The 13,247-nt window shown below is 37.4% G+C and overlaps 1 protein-coding gene across 4 annotated transcripts in view; it reads right to left on the bottom strand.

The window, feature by feature from the left end:
- Window positions 1-13,247, bottom strand: part of ADAMTSL1 (ADAMTS like 1) — an 873,417-nt gene that overhangs the window by 207,890 nt on the left and 652,280 nt on the right. For 3 of the 4 annotated variants that reach the window (XM_077912089.1, XM_077912093.1, XM_077912091.1), the window contains 3 exons: window positions 7,325-7,375; window positions 2,595-2,799; window positions 1,251-1,398 (listed from right to left, as the gene is read on the bottom strand). In XM_077912089.1, the coding sequence (XP_077768215.1) occupies window positions 1,251-1,398; window positions 2,595-2,799; window positions 7,325-7,375 (404 nt within the window). The remainder of the gene's footprint in view (window positions 1-1,250; window positions 1,399-2,594; window positions 2,800-7,324; window positions 7,376-13,247) is intronic. The other variant, XM_077912090.1, reaches the window with a different exon arrangement.

Raw genomic sequence — 13,247 nt, 5'->3', positions numbered from 1 at the left:
ATATCTGACAGTGTGAGCCATTTCTGTTTCAGTGATGAAACATTCAGCCTGGCACTATTAGTAGGCCTGCGATACTTTACTGTCTAATTGAAGTGGTCCTGTCAGAGGTACTGGTGGACATTTCCTCCCATATTTGAGGATGACAAGGATGGTTAGGAGTTGAAGATGACATTTGTGGAGAACTTGCTATATTCCAGGCAGTGAGCTAAGCACCCTGGCTGCACTATATCTCATTTAATACTCACATGATCTCTAAAGTAATTACTACTATTAGCCCCATTCTACAGATGAGGTAACTTAGTCTCAGAAAGAGAAAGAGAAAGAGAGATGTTTTTATTACAATTAATCAGGATTTCGGGTATTTTGGGTTTATTTCCATTAAATCATTTAGATTTCATGATGCCATTCACTTCCATCAAGGGCAACCTATAGTATAATAAAGAGCTACACTGTGGCTGATTTTCCAAGAAATGTAATGGTTAAAGAAATAAATTAAGAAGCAAAAGAGAATCATATTTAATATTAATAAATAGGAGGTAGCTTATAATAAGGAGTTCTCTACTTCTGAATGGTTTGCACTTTGGCAGTTTCTATTTTCTTCACACAGATGATGAAAGTATTAGCAAAGGAGTCCAATTAGTCATGCATGCCAATCCGAGAAATTATAATAGGCAATAATAATAAATCTTGCTCACTAAGTAGAATTTTTCTAAAATTTGCTTTTTATAAATTATTTATAGTATCTGTTAAATCCTGATTCATTCCAGACTTTCATTTCAAATTATGATTCCAGAATCTGGTCTCATATTCATATTTTAATTTTCAGTATAAGCAGCAACACCTTTCTGTTTCAGCAATTTGAAGTATGAAGCCTCCTAATATATTTGATGCTTCACAAAGTAGACATCAAATTCACCACCTTATTTTTAACAGCAAGAAATGTGGCTTGTATATCACACATGTATTTCTCTGATATCTGTATGATAACTCCTTTTAAACAGATGTAGCTGATACTTTTCAGCAACAGTCTTCAAACAGCTTTATGATATATGTAGTACTTACTAACAATTTGCAAGCAAAATGATTTGAAAGATTTTTTGAAAGAGTTAAGCCCATTTAGTAGAGTCTAAGCTACATAAAATAGATAATAGGAACACTTGGGATACTTAAAAATATTCCAAGTAGTTTCAAATGGTTTTCAAAGACACAGAACAATGAAAAGACTGGTGACAGAGCACCTGTTGAGTTACCTTTGGGTTTATAGCAGGGAGTGGGTATGACGCATTCCTCTTTAATGTGGGGCTTGGTTTTGGGGCTACAACCTCCTGTGTGCATTCCGCGATGGTCGATGCAGAGGACCACCCGATACCTGAGGCCCTGGCCACATGTCACCGTGCACTGGAAGGAGAATGCAAGAAAGAAGAGACTCATAGCAAAGCCTTGTTTACTTTGCCTCGTTTCTCACCTGAGACTCTTTAAAGGGCTGTTTCTATATAAGGACTCCCAGTAGATTTGTACCATTTCTTACCATTCATAGAGTCTTTGTTCTATTTGGCTATTTAGGGTGAAGCTGGCTGAAAATTAAATCACTTTCAATTTCTTAGATTTAGATTAGTTAGGCAGCATCCCTTAAGCACCCACTGTGTGCCAAGTCCCAAACCAAGCAGTGAAAAGAAGGAGAAAAGACACTGTAGAATGTGCTCAATTTTGATTACTAACACTGGATTTTAATTTTATTTAGTCACCTTGCTAGCTCCCACATGGACATTAACATTTTGCAAATTGCTATTTTGAATTTATATTGCAGCATGGCTGATCCAATTGATTATACTGACAGGTCAAAAATGTTTCATGGAGCTGGTTGATCCAAAGGTCAGATGCAGATGGCACCTCCAGTGCTTCTAGACACGCCAGGGAGCATAAGTCTAGTCAGAAACATCACAGCTCTGATCCTGCTGCCCCAAAGCCTTATAGTGAAGGGAGAAGTCTTGCCATCTCTTGCTCAGAGCACAGTGGTTTGCCTCCTCAACTTTCTATCTCTTGCCATTTCAAACCTTTTGCATTAGCAGCCGGAAACCCCAAATATCATCTTATTTAAGCTGCTTCAAGTTTCCCTATCATTCTGGAATGTTCTAGGTTTTAATTATCCTACTTTATACCATTCTAATTATTTTGTCATTTCCATTTCATCTTTTTTTTTCAATAAATAGTACATACAGTTCTAATTTAAATATGCTCAGACCCTTTTTGGATATAGACAAAGTATAAGAAATAAAAAATAAAACCAATCTGTGGTCTATCATCAGAGCATCTTCTAGAGATTCAGGATCAGTCATTTGCCTCTCTCTGCCACTTGAAGGAATGTCATAAGTGATAGAGGCTTCTTGCAGTAACTTGAATAAGTTATATATATTTACTCATTTACTTTTGGCTATGCTGTTTTTGGGGCAAGCCTACGTCAGAAGCTAAACTGGTAGGCTTCTAGACACCTCAAGATAAGTGGGAAGCTGCACAAAGTAGCTGGTGGGGTCATGATGATGAGAGGGAAGAGTGGACTTACTCTCCTAACGAACAAAGAAAGAGGGCACAGTTACCGGAGACCACTCCTGTGCCAGCCATTTAGGACAGTCAAAAATGTTGCAGGGCTGCACGATGGGCATCTTAGGGGTGTACATGCATTTCCACTCTTCCACTGAGGTGACATGCCCCTGGATGTCCTCCTCCACACAGGAAACTGCCCGGCTCTGGATGCCCCCCCCACACGAGGAGGAGCACGCGGTCCACGGGGTGGCCTCCCACCTACAGAAGCAAGGGGAGTCATCAGGGCGGACATGCACATTGCCAAACCTCCTCAGTGACCTTTCCGACCAACCCCATTCCCAGTGCCTATTGGGGCAATCAGGTTCTGAGAGGTTCTGGCCAAGAGATCCGAAAGCCACCTAATGCCTAAAATCTGATGAGCAACAGTAAAGTGTTCAATGTTGGCAAAAGTTCTCTGTAAACCCTGAAGCTCTACACAAATGTAAGAAATTACTGTTTTGAGACCTGTCCACAGGGCTATCCGTGCTGTCTGTAACCTACTCAGAAGAGGGGCTGTTCGTCCTTCTCCCTATAGTTTGAATATGTATTCTCTGTATAATATTTGTTACTTTATATTTCATAAATATATATTCTGCATATATATGTCATATATACTTACTAAATCCCATTAAATATCTTTGTCAAGACTAAAACTGGTTATTCAGTTAACACTAATAGTTTGCACCTAGGCTGGTATTTCCTATTTTCAATTCAATACTTTATTACTTAGCTTCTAGATACTTTAATATGAGAAGCTCAAGATAGATCAAGGTAAGTCAAATACTCCCTCTTCCTTGCTTCTATAGTGGATTCAGTACAATTTGGGACTATACAGATTTAGCATAACTCTGATGTTCAAACTATGCCATCATTACACTAAGCAGCAGAAGTAAAAATGTGAGGCATTATCTTCTTTTTCCCTATCGTTTGAGGGTTACTGGCAGTTAGCATTCTCCAAATAAAGCACTGTTGGATTTGGGAAGAAAGTTTGGTTCAGGTTGGAAGGCTGATGGCATTGGAATCTAAAGACAGGATTAAGTAAGAGAAAAAATTACAATATTATCAATAACATTTAAGAGAATTCCATTGATTTTTTAGATCCCTACACAGCTCTGAAGCATTGGGAACCGGATGTAGAGAGAGATCTTTGCCTGATTCTCTTTTCTCCTTCTGCTGATTTAGAGAATGCAGAATTTTTAAAAATTGAAACATTCAGACCAAGCTTGTCTTTCTTACATATATTCTGCTTGTTGATGAGAATTGCTAAGAAACTTTAAGATTTCTCTTAGAATTAGGAGAGATATAATTTTAATGAGAGATAAACAAAATGTCACCAAGTCGATCTACTTGAAAGTTAAATGTAAAAATATTGCATAGGCATACCGTGGAGACATCAATTATTCTATAAGTAGGATTTTATGTACATTGGGAACCTGACTTCTCTTCTGCATGAGGCTGGATAATGTGTGTTTCCCAGTTAATAGAGGATTTCCCTCCACATTTTCTCTGCACTGTTTGAGTCTAGGCAACAATTGTTATCTCTACTGCCAACAGCCTAAACATGCTGCCAAGTACAATATTTTCCTATGCATGTTTCCCCAGGAGATGCAAAAGAAAATGGTATTATGGGGAAACTGAGGTTTTTCTGTTTAGCCTGTAGGAGACTTTATGATCCCTTTCAAGAGAACGAAGTAGCTCTGTAGAGGGTCTCTCTTCCAAAAGGGTAAGACCAATTCTCATTTATCTCCATGTAGATCTCTGGAGAGCTTCCCTCTGGATATGGATAAGGGGTCTGATTCAGAATTGAAATTGGGCTGAATATGTAAGTACATATTCACATTAGATTTGATCTGACAGTGAAGTGGGAATATGTTTCTGAATGTATATTTAATCTCTTAGAACATTAAGATGCTCTAAAAAGAGCACACTTTCTAATTGGTACTCTAATGTCCCTAAACTTGACCCTTCTAAAGAAAGAGTGATTAATTTCTGTCTCAACACTTGGTCCTGACCCGTGGTATAATTTGACAAACAGTAATAAGTATCCTTTTCAATGTCAGTGATCACAGAAAGACAAATGATGCTAATATTATTCTAAGAATTTATAGTATGGGCCCATCATACCACTATAGTTCTATATGTGAAAAATTATTGTGTGAATCTTGACATAATAATAGGGTTATGTGGAATTTCAAGGCAAAATATGTCTGAATGCTTTAAAGAAAGTATAATAAAAGCTGAGAAAAAAGCATCAGTTAGAATATCTTAAAACAAGGACCAGGTAAGTGCTTAGGGGAAAAAAAAAACATATCCAAGAATCCTTTCCTTGGAAGAATATAAAATGAGTTCATATAGCACATATTTTAACTCTGATGGCTTTTCATTTTTTAAATTTAAATTTTTAATTAAAAATTTTTAAACACACAGTATTTAAGAGATTGTCAAAATTAAGAGTGATGTGGAAAATTTGTATAAATTAATTCTGAATTAAAGATAATTCATCAGATGACATTCTTATATTAGGTTCAGGTATGTGTTCCAGTCTGAGACTGAAAGCAAGAAAAATAATCTAAAAATTCATTAACTGTGCTTTGTATCTATACTTATGGTCTAAAGCCTATTGAAATAATTTCAATATGTAAAGCCTTCTGCCTTGATCAGAAGGTAGCTGCCATCTGAGAATCATTTTGAGCCTCAGTTCTTAACTATGGGTCATTTTTGAGATTCAATTCTTCTTGTAAAAACATATTTGTAGAAATCGCTTTCATACTAAGACTTTATCAAGTAAGCAGAATCTTTAGCTTTAGAATTAGCTCAGTAACAGAAGTGTAAGGAGGATGAAATGTAGTCTATTTATTTGTGATTGTCCTTTTCCATCGTCATGCATGGACAGGCCAACGCCAATGTGTATATGGGATAACATTAAGGTGGCTTATTTCAATCTGCCTTTGAGAATATGGGGCTTCTGGCATTTGGGGGAAATTAGAACATATAATAAATGAAGTTTATCCTAAGATAGGCATTAGTCATACCAGAGAAATATAAACAAGAGAGATCATAGATATGAAAGAAACTTAGGAGTACTATTACAAGAAAAACATAAACTTGAGTTGCTCAGCCCTGACACCCAACTTTGCTTTTATTGTAAAATATATGGGCTTCACACAAACAGATGTGTGTGTCCTATGGATACTTATTTTACAGATACAGAAACTGAAATTGAATGAAATCTTGGTTCAGTTAATTTAATCTTTTTATATTTTCATTCCATTTTTTAAAGAAGAATTTATTATATAAGTTTGGTTCTGGATCAAATGATAGATCAGTAGCATTCTAAAGTCATTTATCATCTTTATCAATATAGTCATAGAAAAGTGGGAGGGAGCTGACTAATGAGGTAATCCCATAGTGGAAGAACTTTTAAAAAAACCCTTAAACAGCTATATGGAATATAAATCCAATGCCCCTCTCTACATGCTACCATTGGCATGGTGAAAAGCAAATTCTCTACTAGTCAATGGAAGTATTTACGTAGAGGCTGGGTGACGGCTTGCACTGGCGTACATGTATTGTCTAACTATCTGTCTATGTGTACACCCATGTGGGAAGACATATGCACTAAATACACATATATGCATGTTTGTGTAAATATATATGTGTATAATTGTAGGGCGTATGGGTGTGATGGCTGGGAAGGAATAGGACAGGGAAGCATCTCTGGGAACTGAACTCAGTGACCTCAAGGGCTTCTATTTGGATTCCATTTCATGAAGTATTTGGAGATTTTCCATCAAACTTTGTTTTATTTTGCAGTTCAGAATAAAATTATTTTCTGGGATTTGTTTGGTTTGAGATTCAGAAAACTACCATGGATTATTCGCACCATTTGTGATCTGATTGAAACTCTAGGTTCTAAATAGCAGCTGATGCCCTAGAGTCCAAGTGAGCAAAGAGGACAGAGCAGAGTCTTCTCCTAGTCAAGCCCGATTCTACTTTCTGCTGTCTGAGGAGCTGTTTTCAATGTGGCAGACCATACACTTAGTAGCTAGCGTATTTTTCAGCCTCTCCAGTTTTCTTATGAATATATTAATAAAGGGAACAAGTTCTTTTAAAAGTTCATCTGTCAATTTCTTTTTTTTTTCTAGTTAAAAAAAAGACTGTACTTTACAAAAGCAACACAGTATATGGAATTTGATGTTTTGGGGAAAAAAAATGTCCCTGAACAATTATAGGGACAATAAGGATAGGAAAACATTGCCTTTTTGTACATTTGTACAAATTATAATTTCTTTGGAACACAAAGAAGATATTTGAAGCCCCTATGCCGAGTAATACCACATCTGGAATCCCACATTTGCAGTCCTGCGATAGTACTTCAGGCAGTGTTTGCTTAACAGTTAGCAACAGGGCTTTAATGATTAGAGTTCAATTGCAGAGAAACAAAAGGACAAAGGGAGTGAAAGAAAGACACAACATAACCCATACACTGTATCTAATCAGAGTGAATTACTGCATCCTCTTCTTCAGTGTAATAGGATCCTATCTTAAAGTGGTTTTTGAATGACAAACTTACAGTCTGAGCAGTCCAGTATTATTCAAAAGCAGAGCTCAGGATGGGTTGCAAAATATACTGTCTACCATCTTACTTTTACAGAAAAATACACAATCTATATCTACATATATATATAAAAGAAGCAGAAGGCTGATTTACTAATTCTAGCATCAGGATGGTTGATTTACGTACCGAGGAAGGGGATGGTAGAGGTCATAAGGCATGATCTGCTTGTATCCGTCACTGTTAGGAACAATAATGCCAACCCTCTGAGTAGAAGGTACACACAATAAAATAAACACTAAATGATTACATTATACAAATTTTGTTAGACAAATGCAAAACAACATTAATAAATTGTCTCTGAAAACAACACTAAAACAGTTCAGTATCTTTATACTAGGGTATACTTGAGGATGGGGCAAGTTCTTCGCAAGGGCACCGTTTACTATAGTTAGTTCTCTGATCCAAGCAGGAAATACCACTGGAAAGGGTGGTGGCAAGAAAACTTGGCACTTCATCATTAACTATGACACAATAAGCTTGTAAATGTTCTTTAATCCACCAAATTATACATCCTATGAGGTCATTATTATCATCATTATTAATGTTCCTTCCAGATGCTTAGCAAGCAATTACAGTTACTGTCTCACTCCTGATGAAAGAGAGAGCTATGTATTAAGACTATGTACCTGGGAATTGACACAACTCTGTAAAGTGCCTTAGCAAATAGGTTTCTTCTCTTAGCATATCTAAAGATTTTAGTTTGTATCTGGAAAGCAGTCACTGAACTATTGTTATAAACGGAGGGAGAACTAGCAGATATAGTAGGCAACTAGCAACAAAAGCAAGTTTCCTACCAAAATAAAGGTAGAGCAGTTAAAATAGATTAAAAAATACAAAAAATTGTTTTTGTGGTCATAAAAATGTAATATTGTGTTAACTGCTATTACAGTGGTGGTTGTGATGGCCATGACTGTTGTTGGTGTACTAGTGCCCTGTTGTTGGTGCTCCTAGTGCCCTGGGAAACATGTGAGATTCAGAGATAGAGCCTAGAGGAGCCATAAGAAATGACATTATAGGCCATATGGCTAAAGGATACATAAGAAATGATATTATAGGCTATTTGAAAGTCCCCAGAGGCCTTACAGACTCTAACAAACTATACTAAATCTACTCCACTGATTTCAACTAAAGCTTCCAATTGGCAAGATTTTCTTGCACAGTCCCCTGGCTTGTAGAAGATTTATGAATAATTGGTCTCAGATAAAAGGGCTAGTGTAATAGACTCTCCATCAAGAGTGGGAGACAGAGAAAGCTTGATACACAGCTGTCGCCCCAGGACAGAATATGGTAGGGCCTGAGCAGAAGATACTTATTCTGCAACTGACAAATGATAGGAAGTCTCTCTTTTGAATACTGAAGGAACTCATTTATTCTCTATGTATCCCTGGGATAGATAGATGCGTGTATATTTATATATCCACATTCACTATAAATGCTGATATTTATATTTAAATAAATACATTAAGGCTTCAGTTTTAATCTCATTCTCTGATATAGGAGGACATAATGCATTCCGTTTAGATGGCTAGCAAATCAAAACTTTTGGGTAAAATGGGTGAGCTTGGTATACTATGGATCAGATAAAAAGCAGCACTGACTATAGATCATCATTAATAAGGAGGAAAGAGGGAGTGATAAAGAAGGTAGTTTCTGAAGAAATTATTGAAAGGTAAGAGGATACACGAGAGAAGTTAACTTTAAAAGATAATGGGAAACAAAGCTCTGAAAGATTTGTTCCCAGGAGAGACAATCATTGGCGTACTAATTCACTTGTTTATCTTACATGACTAAATGCTCTATATTTATCTATATGATTAAAGTTTTCATACTCATTTGCATGGCTAAGTTTTCACTGAATATGGATGTGTATTATCCTAAAATAACAATATTCATGAAACTGGATGCTGCCTTTTCAGGAGGGTCAGAATTCCACAGCTCTAACAGAAAAATGGTGTGAATTCTAAGATTAAATTTTTCTCCCTGTTTTTTCAAGTTGGAAAAGAAACTTCCTCTTCTTTCTTGCCTTCTTCTGACAGAAAAATTGAATGTGAAAGACTAATCCTGTCTTTTATTATAATCATATGATCTCTTTCCAATAATTCTTATGTCTAGTAATTAAGAGAATTTTTAAATTTTATTTTTTAATGATTTATTTATTTATTCATGAGAGACAGAGGAAGAGGCAGAGACATAAGCAGAGGGAGAAGCAGGCTACCCGTGGGGAGCCTGATGTGGGACTCAATCTCAGGACCCCGGGATCACACCCTGAGCTGAAGGGAGACGCTCAACCACTGAGCCACCTAGGTGTCCCACGGGAATCTTCTTTTTAAAAAGAGCTATATTTTTAAAGAATTCAACCTTCCAAAGTTCTTCTAGTAACTTTGGATATACATCGAATCATTGAAATTGACTTTGCAGTTATACCTGAGCTAACCCTAGTATTTTTACTCATGCCTACACCACCTTTTTTTTTTTTTTACACCACCTTCTAAATAAAAAATAGTTTATCTTCTCTTCTGAAAAATGTTATACTATGATTTGTTATCCTCAATCTTGTGAATATCTGCCAATTGATTTATCAGCTGATGATATTTAAAATGGAGGTACTGATATTGAAGAAAACAGGCTAGAAGAGAAGGAGAATAACAGGGGGTGTATACAGTTCAAGATGTTGGGCTTTGCTTTGGACTGATTTTGAAATTGTGTTTTTGTTTGCACAAGGATCTCTAAACCTGGATTCAGCAAAACTATAGCTATATTTGTCTTTCTATGGCATGGGTCATGGTGAAGACTCATAAAATCATTCTATGGCACCTGTGAAAACAGAGATATCAAAACAATGGTGCTCTGTCCAGTCTTATTAATGCATGCTCATGTGCATGAGCTCTGCTCTCTCTAGGGGTTCATGCCATGGCCCTGGTCTTTCACCACACTGTCACAGGAGGGTAGGCACTCTGGCCTAAGTGTAACTTCCTATTGCTTACCTTTAAGACACTTGGTCTTTTTCTTAGGGAAAATGTACATATTGAAGAATGATGAAAAGGATGCCATTTAGGCACTTTAAGAAGCTCTTCCCATGGTTAGGCCCTGGTTTGTGTGTGTCTCTGTGTATGTGTGTATGTGCCTATGCATGCATTCAGACATGACGTGGGGAGTGGTGAAGGAGGCAAAAATAATTTTTAAAAATGATCACAAGGGAAGATGTAAAAAAAAAAAAAGTTGGTTTGGGGTAAAACCACCCATTCTCCATTGCCTTAACTATTCTGATCACTTAATGTACTTCTTACACTGGGCAGTGACCAGACTCCATTGGACTCCCCAACATCAGAGATTGTGGGGAGAAAATGAGAGATGAGGATGAGGTCATTCTGGACTCAAGTGCTGTAAGGAGAAAAAAGACAGTACCTCATTCTCTCACAGTACACACCTGTAGGAGAATGCCTCAATGTTAAGATAGGCTCATGTAATGAAATATTATGTGGTCATAAACATGAAGCCTTTTGAACCATTTTTAATGACATAAAAATGTTCAAATGTAATGTCAAGTGAAAAAACTCAATGCAAAGTAGTTCACATGCCATGTGAGCCACAATACTAAGAAACTTCATGTATTCATTAATCTACATAATCATTTTCATTGTTCATATACATGTGTCTGTGTCAATACATATGTATTTATATATTTATTTATATGTACATTTATTTGCATATTTTATGTATGTTTATAAATACATATATTTATTTATATATATTTACACATACATATGTACACAGAAATATGTTAGGAAAAGACCAAAGACAGTTGTTAGTTCCTGGTGTTTGCCTTTGTATTTTTACATTTTTCTGTTTTCTGAGTTTTGCACAATGTATAATTACAGGAATTAGAATAGTCATGCAAGACAAAATATGAACCTGGGAAAGTATAAGACAGGAACATTTAAAAATACGATATAAATGGATGAAATGAGGCCATCACCTCAAATCCCAGGTGTCGCTTAAAGATTATGGAATCTGTTCTGAAATAACCTCAGAAGCTACTTTAGAACAATATCCCTGACTTTAAATGGCTTTAAGATCAATCCCTATTCAGACTCATACTGTTTAGTAAATCTCTCTCTCCAAGAAAAATCCTAATAGACTCCTAACTCTGGGAAACAAACAAGGGATAGTGGAAGGGGAGGTGGGTGGGGGGATGGGGTGACTGGGTGACAGGCACTGAGTGGGGCACTTGATGGGATGAGCACTGGGTATTATGCTATATGTTGGCAAATCGAACTCCAATAAAAAAATATACGAAAAAAAGAACTAACTCTATAAGAGCCTAATTTGTGGAGTTCTGGGTTCCTTTTATAATGGAAATGAACCACAACAAGTCCTTCTCATAGTGTTAAGGGTCCCTTTCTGTGAGTCTCTAATGACATCTTGCCTCTTCTCCTGAGCTGCAGAGCCTCATTGCTGACTTCCTGACAGCTGGACATGTTCTAGCTTTGTCAAGCTCAATGTGTCCAGATAGTTCATTATCTTCCCCTGAAAACGGTGATCACCGTTAGTGTTCAGAACACGACATTCCTCCCAGCCACCCAGGCTAGACACTCTGGGACATCTATGTTGCTTCTCGATCCCATGCTTCCTACTTGCACACAGCTCTGCCAGTTATGAGGTCTGCCAAGGACATTTCCTTGTGATACAAGTTTTGTTCCTTTTGCAGTGGTCAGCTAACAGATCTCTCTCTGCCTGCAGGCATGGCCTCCTCCAACCCAACTTGCTCCTTGCCATCACAGTAACCAATATTTTACTTCCCAGCTCAAAAGTCTTAAGTGGTTCCATGATGCCCAGTGGAATTTCTTAGTCAAGTGCTATCTCTTCTAAAGCCTGTCTTTTAATTTCCCTCAGGCCAGAAATTCTCTCTTCTTCTTCCAAACATCCATTGCACTAACTCCGCTCATCACTTTTAACTATCTACTAAATTCTAATTATGTTTAAGTTTTCTTTAGTTTAATACCATGGGACAGGATCCATATCAGTTCTCTACTGGATCTCTTAACACCATGCTCTAGGCAGAGGCATTTCATGTATATTCACTCAATGAAGTTATGCTATTGGTATGTAGACACACAGACAAGCAGTACCATCCAGAATCAAAGCAAATAAACCAAACAAGGTCAAAGAAACTCCCAAGCAGACTGTCACTCACTGCACATTTTGAGTCCCACTCCTTGCCCTCCTCTAGCTCTGCTATCTGTGTGAGGAGGCAGATAAATTTGGGAGGGAGTGGAGTTGGCAGTTAAGGAAGGCTACTCTGGTAACAGAGGTGATTGGGCCAACTGAGACGGAGAGATGACAGCTTAATGACACTTGTGCTTCTAGCCTGCTTGGCTTACCTCTGCATCTCTTCCACTGGTTATCTCCCAGAAATAGCCATGACAGCTTGAAAAGATCTTCTCTTTCCTGACTTGTGTGTCTTTCAGATATCATGATGCTCTGTAACTCTGCAAGTCTCTGGCAGTGTTGGGGCCAGATGCTAGTTGATTTTTCTTTGCCTTTGCCATGGTACCAAGCATTGGACCTGGTACAAGTTGGTCAATCAATTAAGAAAAATGAATGAAATTGTGGGTGGTGGAAGGAGCTCTGGCACAGAAGAGAGTATTTCATCTCCTCTTGACAGCTCTGGGGCAACAGAAGCCAATCTTTTCCTAAGTTTTGGATGGGGCAGGAGAAATGTAACTAAAGTTGGAAAAGACTCAAGCTTTCACTTTTTCTTGAGTGGTAGAGCACAAAAGGTCATGGTATAATAAGGAAACACCCCCTGGGGAGCTAGGAGCTGGATAGACAGTTCTCCTCCCTGTCACTCTTTCTCTCTTTCTATGCGATCTTGAGTGCTTCACATTTGAACTTCAACCACATCTAAGTATCAGCTGAAATCAGGAATTTTAAGATGAAGTTACAGTAGGGGCCTGGAAACTCATCTCATGGAGCTCTATCTCACTTGTCTTCTTTCTAGTTACTGCTGAAGGCAGAACTTGCAGCTCTATGGACCACACATTGAAAA

This window comes from Canis aureus, chromosome 10, assembly GCF_053574225.1.
Source record: "Canis aureus isolate CA01 chromosome 10, VMU_Caureus_v.1.0, whole genome shotgun sequence".
NCBI lineage: Eukaryota > Metazoa > Chordata > Mammalia > Carnivora > Canidae > Canis > Canis aureus.
The sequence above is the reverse complement of the archived record's forward strand: the minus strand, read 5'-3'. Positions and strand labels throughout refer to the sequence as shown.